The 12721-nt window shown below is 40.8% G+C and overlaps 1 protein-coding gene across 2 annotated transcripts; it reads right to left on the bottom strand.

Moving 5' to 3' along the window:
• Positions 1-1186: 1186 nt before the first annotated feature.
• On the bottom strand, positions 1187-12494 carry LOC106592697 (tetraspanin-8-like). 2 transcript variants are annotated; one of them, XM_045713989.1, is made up of 8 exons: positions 12277-12494; positions 11198-11260; positions 10901-11017; positions 9640-9714; positions 5143-5205; positions 3069-3107; positions 2625-2687; positions 1187-2175 (listed from the first exon to the last, which is right to left on the bottom strand). In XM_045713989.1, exons 1-8 carry the CDS (start codon positions 12331-12333, stop codon positions 2077-2079), a joined length of 576 nt encoding a protein of 191 aa, XP_045569945.1. In that variant the 5' UTR covers positions 12334-12494; the 3' UTR covers positions 1187-2076. The 2 variants fall into 2 exon arrangements, with proteins under 2 accessions (XP_045569945.1, XP_045569946.1); XM_045713990.1 differs by lacking the exon at positions 2625-2687.
• Positions 12495-12721: the final 227 nt, after the last annotated feature.

Here is a 12721-nt window from a genome sequence, read left to right as displayed (position 1 = left end):
TTAACACACAGTGAAATCCAGTTGTAGTTTGTTACAATACAGTTAATACAAGATTAAAATATCAGGTTAGAAAATGTTGCTTTACATTTTCACTGCTGCAAGACATCCAAAGGGTGACAATGAAACCCATGCCATCAATCTGAAGGACATTCTGGGAGAATAACTATTATAAAATAAATATATTCAAAATATTGGACACCACTTTTAGATTTAAAAAAAAAGTATCCGTTATAGATTGATTAAAATAAATACAATAACATATTAAAGTGTTGCATTACCAGTTGTAGGATTGTGAAGAAAAGCAGCCAGCCTCAAGCAGAGCAGGAACAACACATGTTGTAGCTCTGGTCTCACCTCTGACTCGCTCTCTGAGAGAATGTGCATTGAAAGAAGAACTCTGGGTTTTATGTCATTTCCTGTAACTGACAGGTGTCTTGACAGTGATTTTACTGAGTTCCTCAGACATCAGGATGGTATTCATTGGTGCAAATCATAGAAAAAACTAAAGTGTTTTTTATTGGACAGGTTCAGTTAGTCCCTCCCAGGTTGTTATCTGTCTTCAGTTTGGTGCATAACGAATACAACCCTGGACTGTTCCTGATTCATAAGGTTGTGTTACAGTCCATGACCCCACAAAGGCATACAAAATACAGATGGATTCTATACAGGTTATATGGGTAGAGGAATCAACACAATGTAAAAGGGAGCTGGGCCCATATTCATAAAGCCTCTGAGTAGGAGTGCTGACCTAGGATCAGATCTCCCCCCACCGTCCATGTAATCTGACCTAGGATCAGATCTCCCCCCACCGTCTATGTAATTGGACCTAGGATCAGATCTCCCCCACCGTCCATGTAATCGGACCTAGGATCAGATCTCCCCCCCACCGTCCATGTAATCGGACCTAGGATCAGATCTCCCACCACCATCCATGTAATCGGACCTAGGATCAGATCTCCCACCACCATCCATGTAATCGGACCTAGGATCAGATCTCCCACCACCGTCCATGTAATCTGATCTATTACAAAACTGAACCTAGATCAGCCCTCCTACTCTGAGGCTTTATGAATATGGGACCGGATTTCTTAATGAGTCTGAGCTGGAAAAAAGTGTTTAAGTAATGAGTCAAAGTTGTTCTCTGAAGAGGCGGGCTGGAGGCAGGGAAGCAAATGAGGCAACCAAGTGAATTACTACTTCTTTATTTCTGATGTGACTCAAAAGGGGAACAGCCATAAAGACTTTGGTCACAGGCCTTGAACAGAAGACATTCTGACATGTACTGCAGTCATTATACAACTCAAATATATAACAGGTAAATGTATATACAGCGTGATCAATATTACTGTCAGACTTTAATATCTACCAGATGATAGCAATAAAATGGGAAAATTTGTAAACATTTTAGCATGAATAATACCAAGTTCAGTGTATGGACAGCAAAGCCCTCTAATTCAGAGAGAGACGTAGAACAGTAGACAATGAAACAGAGCTCCCTTAAAAAAAAATACACAAATTCATTTTCAATGAGATATGGATCAATCAACTTCACAAGTGAAGAAACTGCCGTAATTTAAAAAGATCTGAAACCCAAATAAGAGCATCGTTTGATGCAGGTATATGATCGAGAAACGCATGATGCAATGCGGTCCATAGTGATGTTCAGCAGGTTGGGGGTCCATTCCATTTCCAGTCCAGTCAATTCACAAAGCAGACCTAATTCCATTCCACATGTTCCTCATTGAAGAGAATTGGAATTTCAGTGTACTTCCTGAATTGACTGGATTTGAACCCCAACCCTGACCTTCAGTATAAAGTACATGTTGAATGCATGCTGTATGGGATATGTCAAAGTCAGTTTTTGATTAAGTCATGATTGGGGTCAATTTGAATTGAAGTCAGTCAATTGAGGAAGTGAATTGTATTTAACATTGCTAATGTAAAAACTTGGAATAAATAACTTCTGCTTTTCAGTTTGAGAAATCATTGAAAATAGATCCTGTTTTTTCAATTATTGTATTGGAATTTCAGTTGACTTCCTGAATTGATGACTTCCAATTCAACTTGACCACAACCCTAGATCAAGTGTATCACGTGTTGCTGCATTAGAGCAGTGTTGGCGTCCCTCTTCCCAATCTGGCTGTACAGGGTCATGATGAAGGACATTCGAAAGAGCTGAAACACAAAAAAAAGGTACGTCACAACCCATTCACTACCAGGCTATAGCCCAGGCCCACATCAGTTTGTGGTGTCTAGCCTGGTTCAGATCCATTTGTACAGTCTTGCCAACAGGTTGTTAATTGGCAATGACAAACAGCCATCGGCGTCGCCAAGAAGGTGCCAACAGATCTGGGACCAGGATACATTCACTTAGTATTGAACAGTGAATTGCACATATCCATCTTAATGCCAATGACAACAGCCATAAAGTAAGAGTTAGTGAAGATGAAACAGACCAGTACTGAACAGTGACTAGAACAATAAAAATGTATTCCATTTCTATGACCAGTACTGAACAGTGACTAGAACAATAAAAATGTATTCCATTTCTATGACCAGTACAGTGCATAATATAATGTATTAATAGAGTCTTTGTTATAGAAATTGGACTTTTGGATTCTTACTATCAAGACTGCGATACTAAAAGCAGTCCCAGGCACGATCTTCTTGGAAATCTTGACACAAGGCTGCAGTGGACAAAGCAAACAGTCAACACTAGTGAACACCAGGTCAAGTTAATTGTATGAAGACGCTACTTGGAGGTTCATGGCTGTATCATCCTGGAACCCTCTATGGTTTCATGTGGCTGTAGATCAGTTCCCTGTACAGGTTCTGTTTATAGGACTTTGATGTAGAGTAGTGGAATGTAGTGTAATGGTAGTGGTAGTGTACTGGTACTGTAATGTAGTGGTAATGTAAAGTAGTGGTAATATAGCGGTAATGCAGTGTAGCGGTAGTGGCAGTGTAGTGTACGTTCATTGATTTGTTTCCTTTATACCATGTAAAGCCATCTTCCTTGAAAACCATTTTCTAAATAGTATTTTAATAATAAGTGATTCTCTGCTTACCGTTGAGTACCCTTTTCGTCCTCCTGCATTTTTGCACATCTGCAACCAACAATTATTCACAAATTCAAGACAGGACCATCATATCTGCGTCCCAAATTGCACCCTATTCCCTTTGTAGTGCACTACTTTGGACCAAAGCCCTACGGTCCTGCTCAAAAGCAGGTCACTATACGGAATTGGTGCCGTTTGTGGCACATCCTATGTCCAGGTGATTCATCTCGGTACCTCCCATAGAGATGGATAGAAGACTCTAGTGACCTAAAGCATGAGTGGCGCAATTGAGATCTCCATTTAGAATTGGGGGGGGGGACTTTCAAATGCATTGGCTGATCCCTCCTGATGGCCCTGTTGGAGTCATGTCCAACCAGGTCATCAGCCAGTTAATTTTACTTGTGAGGAAGAAAGTGTACTACTTCAAAATGGCGAGTACTTCAACGGCATTGCCTGTGTGTTCAGACACCATAATTGGACATAGAGAATGATGTATAAAGAAAATCTATGGTACGTACAGTGGGGGAAAAGAAATGATCAGTCTCTAATTTTAATAGTAGGTTTATTTGAACAGTGAGAGACGGAATAACAACAAAAAAATCCAGAAAAACAAATCTCAAAAATGTAATAAAATGATTTGCATTTTAATGAGGGAAATAAGTATTTGACCCCTCTGCAAAACATGACTTAGTACTTGGTGGCAAAACCCTTGTTGGCAATCACAGAGGTCAGACGTTTCTTGTAGTTGGCCACCAGGTTTGCACACATCTCAGGAGGGATTTTGTCCCACTCCTCTTTGCAGATCTTCTCCAAGTCATTAAAGTTTCGAGGCTGACGTTTGGCAACTCGAACCTTCAGCTCCCTCCACATATGTTCTATGGGATTAAGGTCTGGAGACTGGCTAGGCCACTGCAGGACCTTAATGTGCTTCTTCTTGAGCCACTCCTTTGTTGCCTTGGCCGTGTGTTTTGGGTCATTGTCATGCTGGAATACCCATCCACGACCCATTTTCAATAACCTGGCTGAGGGAAGGAGGTTTGCATCCAAGATTTGACGGTACATGGCCCCGTCCATCGTCCCTTTGATGCGGTGAAGTTGTCCTGTCCCCTTAGCAGAAAAACACCCCGAAAGCATAATGTTTCCACCTCCATGTTTGATGGTGGAGATGGTGTTCTTGGGGTCATAGGCAGCATTCCTCCTCCTCCAAACACGGCGAGTTGAGTTGATGTCAAAGAGCTCCATTTTGGTCTCATCTGACCACAACACTTTCACCAGTTGTCCTCTGAGTCATTAAGATGTTAATTGGCAGACTTCAGACGGGCCTGTATATGTATTCTTGAGCAGGGGGACCTTGCGGGCGCTGCAGGATTTCAGTCCTTCACGGCGTAGTGTGTTACCAATTGTCAATTGTTTTCTTGGTGACTATGGTCTCAGCTGCCTTGAGATCATTGACAAGATCCTCCCGTGTAGTTCTGGGCTGATTCCTCACCGTTCTCATGATCATTGCAATTCCACGAGGTGAGATCTTGCATGGAGCCCCAGGTCGAGGGATATTGACAGTTCTATTGTATTTCTTCCATTTGTGAAAAATGCATCAAATGTTGTCACCTTCTCACCATGCTGCTTGGCAATGGTCTTGTAGCCCATTCCAGCCTTGTGTAGGTCTACAATCTTGTCTCTGACATCCTTGGAGAGCTCTTTGGTCTTGGCCATGGTGGAGAGTTTGGAATCTGATTGATTGATTGCTTCTGTGGACATTTGTCTTTTTTACAGTTAACAAGCTGCGGTTAGGAGCACTCCCTTTAAGAGTGTGCTCCTAATCTCAGCTCATTACCTGTATAAAAGACACCTGGGAGCCAGAAATCTTTCTGATTGAGAGGGGGTCAAATACTTATTTCCCTCATTAAAATGCGAATCAATTTATAACATTTTTGACATGTGTTTTTCTGGATATTTTTGTGGTTATTCTGTCTCTCACTGTTCAAATAAACCTACCATTAAAATTATAGACTGATCCTTTCTTTGTCAGTGGGCAAACGTACAAAATCAGCAGGGGATCAAATACTTTTTTCCCCCACTGTACCTTCACTTCATATTTCTCGTCCTCCGGTGGTAGCTGCTCCGTCAGTCTCCCGTCCTCCAACACCTGAGACAGGAAGAGGCAATTTACAATTTACTGAAACTAATTGTATTGCTTTTTTCCTAATAATAATGTAAAATTAACATCTGTACAGAAAGACTCATGTGAAGGCCAAAATACAGAGGAGGAACTTTTTGATGCAATCAAAGCCTTTAAGGCTGGGAAAACTCCAGGGCTGGATGGCATACCAGTGGAAGTATACGAAAGTTTTTTTTGATATACTCAGAGGATCGTTATTAGCATGTTTTAACCACACCTATATAAATGGTAGATTATCAGATATGCAACAAGAAGGTCTGATATCATTATTACTGGAACAGGACCCAAGCAGTATATATAAAGATCCATTCCATTTAAAAAATTGGATGCCTCTTACACTTCAGTGTTGTGATGCAAAAATCCTAGCAAAATGTTTGGCGCGTAGAATTAAAAAAGTATTGTCAGATATTATTCATCCTAATCAGACAGGTTTTTTACATGGACAATACATTGGAAATAATATACTGCTCCAAAAAATAAAGGCAACACTAAAATAACACATCCTAGATCTGAATGAATGAAATAATCTTATTAACCTGTTAGGGCTAGGGTATTGACACGGCCGGATAAAAAACGTACCCGATTTAATCTGGTTACTACTCCTGCCCAGTAACTAGAATATGCATATAATTAATGGCTTTGGATAGAAAACACCCTAAAGTTTCTAAAACTGTTTGAATGGTGTCTGTGAGTATAACAGAACTCAAATGGCAGGCCAAAACCTGAGAAGATTCCATGCAGGAAGTGGCCTGTCTGAGAAGTTGTGTTTCATCTTGGCTCTTTTTATTGAAGACTGAGGATCTTTGCTCTAACGTGACACTTCCTACGGCTCCCATAGGCTCTCAGAGCCCGGGAAAAAGCTGAACGATATCGAGGCAGCCTCTGGCTGAAACACATTATCGCTTTTGGCAAGTGGCCGATCAGACTACTATGGGCTTAGGCGCGTGCCCGAGTCGACCGAATGCTTTATTTTCTTTCGTCTGTTTACCTAAACGCAGATTCCCGGTCGGAATATTATCGCTTTTTTATGAGAAAAATGGCATAAAAATTGATTTTAAACAGCGGTTGACATGCTTCGAAGTACGGTAATGGAATATTTAGAAATTGTTTGTTACGAATTGCGCCATGCTCGTCACCCTTATTTACCCTTTCGGATAGTGTCTTGAACGCACGAACAAAACGCTGCTGTTTGGATATAACTATGGATTATTTTGAACCAAACCAACATTTGTTATTGAAGTAGAAGTCCTGGGAGTGCATTCTGACGAAGACAGCAAAGGTAATAACATTTTTCTTATAGTAAATCTGACTTTGGTGAGTGCTAAATTTGCTGGGTGTCTAAATATCTAGCCCTGTGATGCCGGGCTATCTACTGAGAATATTGCAAAATGTGGTTTCACCGAAAAGCTATTTTAAAAATCGGACATATCGAGTGCATAGAGGAGTTCTGTATCTATAATTCTTAAAATAATTGTTCTGCTTTAATTTAGTAAATTCACCGGCAGTGTTCGGTGGGAATGCTAGTCACATGCTAGTCACATGCTAATGTAAAAAGCTGGTTTTTGATATAAATATGAACTTGATTGAACAAAACATGCATGTATTGTATAACATAATGTCCTAGGGTTGTCATCTGATGAAGAACATCAAAGGTTAGTGCTGCATTTAGCTGTGGTTTGGGTTTATGTGACATTATATGCTAGCTTGAAAAATGGGTGTCTGATTATTTCTGGCTGGGTACTCTGCTGACATAATCTAATGTTTTGCTTTCGTTGTAAAGCCTTTTTGAAATCGGACAGTGTGGTTAGATTAACGAGAGTCTTGTCTTTAAAATGGTGTAAAATAGTCATATGTTTGAAAAATTGAAGTTTTTGCATTTTTGAGGTTTTTGAATAACGCGCCACGGGATTACACTGGCTGTTACGTAGGTGGGACGATTTGGTGCCACCTACCCTAGAGAGGTTAAATACTTTTTTCTTTACATAGTTGAATGTGCTGACAACAAAATCACACAAAAATAATCAATGGATTATTTATCAACCCATGGAGGTCTGGATTTGGAGTCACACTCAAAATTAAAGTGGAAAACCACACTACAGGCTGATCCAACTTTGATGTAATGTCCTTAAAACAAGTCAAAATGAGGCTCAGTAGTGTGTGTGGCCTCCATGTGCCTGTATGACCTCCCTACAACGCCTGGGCATGCTCCTGATGAGGTGGCGGATGGTCTCCTGAGGGATCTCCTCCCAGACCTGGACTAAAGCATCCGCCAACTCCTGGACAGTCTGTGGTGCAATGTGGCGTTGGTGGATGGAGCGAGACATGATGTCCCAGATGTGCTCAATTGGATTCAGGTCTGGGGAACGGGCGGGCCAGTCCATAGCATCAATGCCTTCCTCTTGCAGGAACTGCTGACACACTCCAGCCACATGCGGTCTAGCATTGTCTTGCATTAGGAGGAACCCAGGGCCAACTGCACCAGCATATGGTCTCACAAGGGGTCTGAGGATCTCATCTCGGTACCTAATGGCAGTCAGGCTACCTCTGGCGAGCACATGGAGGGCTGTGCGGCCCCCCAAAGAAATGCCACCCCACACCATGACTGACCCACCGCCAAACCGGTCATGCTGGAGGATGTTGCAGGCAGCAGAACGTTCTCCACGGCGTCTCCAGACTCTGTCACGTCTGTCACATGTACTCAGTGTGAACCTGCTTTCATCACAGGGCGCCAGTGGCGAATTTGCCAATCTTGGTGTTCTCTGGCAAATGCCAAACGTCCTGCACGGTGTTGGGCTGTAAGCACAACCCCCACCTGTGGACGTCGGGCCATCATACCACCCTCATGGAGTCAGTTTCTGACCGTTTGAGCAGACACATTTGTGGCCTGCTGGAGGTCATTTTGCAGGGCTCTGGCAGTGCTCCTCCTGCTCCTCCTTGCACAAAGGCGGAGGTAGCGGTCCTGCTGCTGGGTTGTTGCCCTCCTACGGCCTCCTCCACGTCTCCTGATGTACTGGCCTGTCTCCTGGTAGCGCCTCCATGCTCTGGACACTACGCTGACAGGCACAGCAAACCTTCTTGCCACAGCTCACATTGATGTGCCATCCTGGATGAGCTGCACTACCTGAGCCACTTGTGTGGGTTGTAGACTCCGTCTCATGCTACCACTAGAGTGAAAGCACCGCCAGCATTCAAAAGTGACCAAAACATCAGCCAGGAAGCATAGGAAATGAGAAGTGGTCTCTGGTCACCACCTGCAGAACCACTCCTTTATTGGGGGTGTCTTGCTAATTGCCTATAATTTCCATCTGTTGTCTATTCCATTTGCACAATAGCATGTGAAATGTATTGTCAATCAGTGTTGCTTCCTAAGTGGACAGTTTGATTTCACAGAAGTGTGATTGACTTGGAGTTACATTGTGTTGTTTAAGTGTTCCCTTTATTTTTTGGAGCAGTGTATAAGACAAGTACTGGAAACAATAGAATACTATGAAATATCGGGGACACCAGGCCTGGTTTTCATAGCTGATTTTAAAAAGGCTTTTGATAAAGTACGACTGGAGTTTATATATAAATGCCTAGAATATATCAATTTTGGGGAATCACTTATAAAATGGGTTAAAGTTATGTATAGTTACCCTAGGTGTAAAATAGTAAATAATGGCTACATCTCAGAAAGTTTTAAACTATCTAGAGGAGTAAAACAAGGTTGTCCACTATCGGCATATCGACTTATTACGGTTATTACTGCCATCAAAATGTTAGCTGTTAAAATTAGATCAAACAATAATATTAAGGGATTAAAAACTAAGGTGTCATTGTATACTGATGATTCATGTTTTCTTTTAAAACCACAATTAGAATCTCTCCACGGCCTCATAGACGATCTAGATACTTTTGCTATGCTCTCTGGATTAAAACCAAATTATGATGTGTACTATATTACATATTGGATCACAAACATAATTCAAATTGTACATTACCATGTAGTTTACCAATTAAATGGTCTGACGGAGATGTGGACATACTCAGTATATATTTTTATAGGAAGTTAGAAAAATAGATAAGATCTTGCTACCATGGAAAGGAAAATACCTGTCTATTTGTGGAAAAATCACCCTGATTAACTCTTTAGTCATATCACAGTTTACCTATTTGTTTATGGTTTTGCCTACACCTAGTGACCTGCTTTTTAAATTATATGAACAAAAAATATTCAATTTTATTTGGAATGGCAAGCCAGACAAAATTTAAAGGGCCTATTTATATAACAAATATGAATTCGTAAGGCAGAAATGATTAAATATTAAACCATTAGACCTCTCACTAAAGGCATTGGTTCAATGTAATTTCATTGACATGTGGAAACAACGTTGATTCAACCAGTAAGGGTTTCCTCCTTACCACCTTCTCTCTGACAACTCCCAGGATTCCGGCGATCAACAGGAGGATGAAGATGTGGAGCAGCCCGATGAAGAACTGAAAGAAAACAAACGCTCACATGATATGCCCACCACATGTTATTTGTCCAGTTAGTCCCATTGAGGCCAGGGAACAGTTACTTGGATTTAACATATCAGATTAAAGTGTTAGAATTGGGTTTTTCAAAACTGAATTTATACTCTGATCCTTCATATAAGGATTTGGTAAACCAATATCACCTTTAAAAAAAAATCAGGATTCAAATGTAGTGATGAGGCTATTTTTGATAGCGAAATAATATTTACACATTTTGTGTTACAGCCTGAATTCAAAATGGATTAAATAGATCCCCCCACCCATTTATGCACAATACGGCATAATGGCAAAGTAAAAAATGTTAAAACATTTGCACATTTATTGAAAATGAAACACAGAAATCACATGTATCCACCCCTCCCGCCAATGTATACTTTCTGAGGCACCTTATAAGGGATTTGCAGGCTCCATTTAAAATTTGACTTATTTTAATTCATGTAGTTTACTCATCTCTCTGTCCCTGTAATAGTGAAGTAGTACCCCAAGCTGTCAATTAGATGGTGAGATGTGGGCCAGTTCAATGCACTGAAAATCTGTATTCTGTGATCTTGATATTTTGGCATCTGGATCAGAATGATCCTATCCAATTATTTTCTGGAGGGAAAAAAATGGCCGAAAAACAGCCAGATGGATCTGATCCTGGATAGCAGAAAAGCCGGTTACAGATTCTGGATTATTGTGATCAAGTCTAAAAATTTTGAAAAACTGGCCATAGAAGTCTATTCCGATGTGTGACCTGGGAAACCATTAGATTCACCAAAAGCCTTATCATCATATACTTGTAATTGTCACTCTTGCAAAAGAGATGCCATCTCTGACATGTATAAAAAGGTTAAATAAATGATTGTGTGCAGGTACAGTGCCTTTACATATTCCACACTAACATCTACATACAACACCCCATAATGACAAAAAGAAAACAGGTTTAGAATTTTTTGCTCATTTATAAAAAAATCGAATCTTATTTACATATGTGTTCATACTTTTTGAATGCACTGCATATGAAGAGACTGGTTTGGTTAGAACCTAGAACCGCTTCAGGGGTTGGTTATTGGGACAGCATTATCCTATGCAGTGTACAATAATGTAACATTTTAAATGTAAAATGTAAGGGTTGGCCATTATAATGGAGTGTGTTTCCCCTCACCAGAATGAGCATGCATCGGTTTTCCTTAATGTCTCCACAGCAGCCCAGGATGCCCAGTACCATGATGATGACACCAGCAGCTATCAGCAGGTCAATTGGCACTTCCTCATCCATTATCTGAGGTAGGGGGACAGACAGTTACTCAGTCATTTTACATGTAGATATGTGCTAAATAGGTTTATATGACTGGATCCATTTGTTTCAAGGTGATGGGTATACATTTGCTATTTTTACTCTGTAAAGACGGCTTTTGATGGTGTTGGCATTAATTTAGTGTCACACTGGACATTTCCTTACCATGTTTCCATTCATGCTCACTTTGAGGTAGATGGAGACACCAAGAATGATGCAGCCACTGATCTGGAAAACAAAATGAGATGAAATGAATGCTTTATCTAGAATCAACTTAAGAAAGTTGTGCGTTTCATTGTCACTGGGATTGAAGGAACAGGTCTTGTTGCATAACAACAACATGAATGTGGATTCATTTCAAAGAATCACAACACACTAGTTACATCAGGTGGCAACTCTGAGGAACTACAGTTGAACCACCACAATGGAGGAGATACAGCATCATCCAGCCCCCACATGAAGATATCTTTACTGGGTTAACAGTGGACTCTAGACCACATGGGAAATCCAGAGGGGAGAGGATGCGAGGAATCCAGGAAATTAAATAGAGAATCTCCCGTGGTCTAAGAACTGATAGTGACAGGTTACACACATTGAATATTTGATTGAAAAAAACTTTGCCGAAGGCAATAAGAATGAATGCTCATTATTTAGAGAGATAACAGCGTATACCCACATTTTTATGTTGAAGACGTTCTGTGATGACTGGACTATGAATTTGATGATTATTTTGGCTTTCAAACAGTTGAAAGATTCCCTTCAATATTAAAAAAAATTACTTTGAGATTCTGATTGAGATTAAGTCCAAATATGAGTCCACATATCCACACAGCCCCCCATGTGGCCTGGAGTGGCATGCCCATGCAGTAAAGGTTGTGGCAATTTTTCATGTTGCAAAACATTTAGCTATGGAGTGCACTAATGAATAAAACCCCTGGAACTGAGAAGGCTTGTTAAGCTATCATCGAAAAGACAACACCTTCCAGAGTCAGAGTCAAAGGCTTAATGAAAGTTAGTCATGTGATAATCACACATTGTTACCATAGACATTTGAATGTCATCTCATTTCCATAGCAGACATGTAAATAGCTTTTAAATTGATTACTATGAGTACTAGGTTACTAGTTGATCACTAAACTAACAAACACATCACTAACTACACACACATTTATGATTCAAAATCTACATCAAACCAATCAAGGACACGATGGTTAAAGTAAAACATGTAGGTTAATAGGACTCACCCAGTACATTAGATTGAAGAGGAAGAGCAAGTACTTGATACACTTATTCACAGCCATCTTCTAACCTTCCAACAGCCAGGCAAGATGTGATGTGACAGACCAATGTTAAGTTAATCCCTATTCCTCTGTTCCTGGTGTTGCCCGTGTGTGTGAGGGTTCTTTCACAAGCCCGTATTTAAAAGCTGTGGGTGTGGTTACTGACTACTCAGTCCAGTCCAGGCACCAACAGTCTCCCTACCAGTCCCCTCTCTCTAGCCCGTATTTAAAAGCTGTGGGTGTGGTTACTGACTACTCAGTCCAGTCCAGGCACCAACAGTCTCCTACCAGTCCCCTCTCTCTAGCCCGTATTTAAAAGCTGTGGGTGTGGTTACTGACTACTCAGTCCAGTCCAGGCACCAACAGTCTCCTACCAGTCCCCTCTCTCTAGCCCGTATTTAAAAGCTGT

Source organism: Salmo salar, unplaced genomic scaffold (genome assembly GCF_905237065.1).
Source record: "Salmo salar unplaced genomic scaffold, Ssal_v3.1, whole genome shotgun sequence".
In the NCBI taxonomy this organism is placed as follows: Eukaryota; Metazoa; Chordata; class Actinopteri; order Salmoniformes; family Salmonidae; genus Salmo; species Salmo salar.
Note: the sequence above shows the minus strand (reverse complement) of the source record. Positions and strands in the feature narration are given on the sequence as shown.

What these genes read in the sequence shown, in the direction of transcription:
- LOC106592697 (XM_045713989.1), bottom strand. Translation starts at nt 12,333, where the DNA reads ATGGCTGTGAATAAGTGTATCAAGTACTTGCTCTTCCTCTTCAATCTA. An exon ending in GAGTTGTCAGAGAGAAGGTG is followed by an intron (nt 5,206 to 9,639) that starts GTAAGGAGGAAA and finishes TTCCTGTCTCAG; the next exon opens with GTGTTGGAGGACGGGAGACT. An exon ending in GACGAAAAGGGTACTCAACG is followed by an intron (nt 2,688 to 3,068) that starts GTAAGCAGAGAA and finishes TGTCCACTGCAG; the next exon opens with CCTTGTGTCAAGATTTCCAA.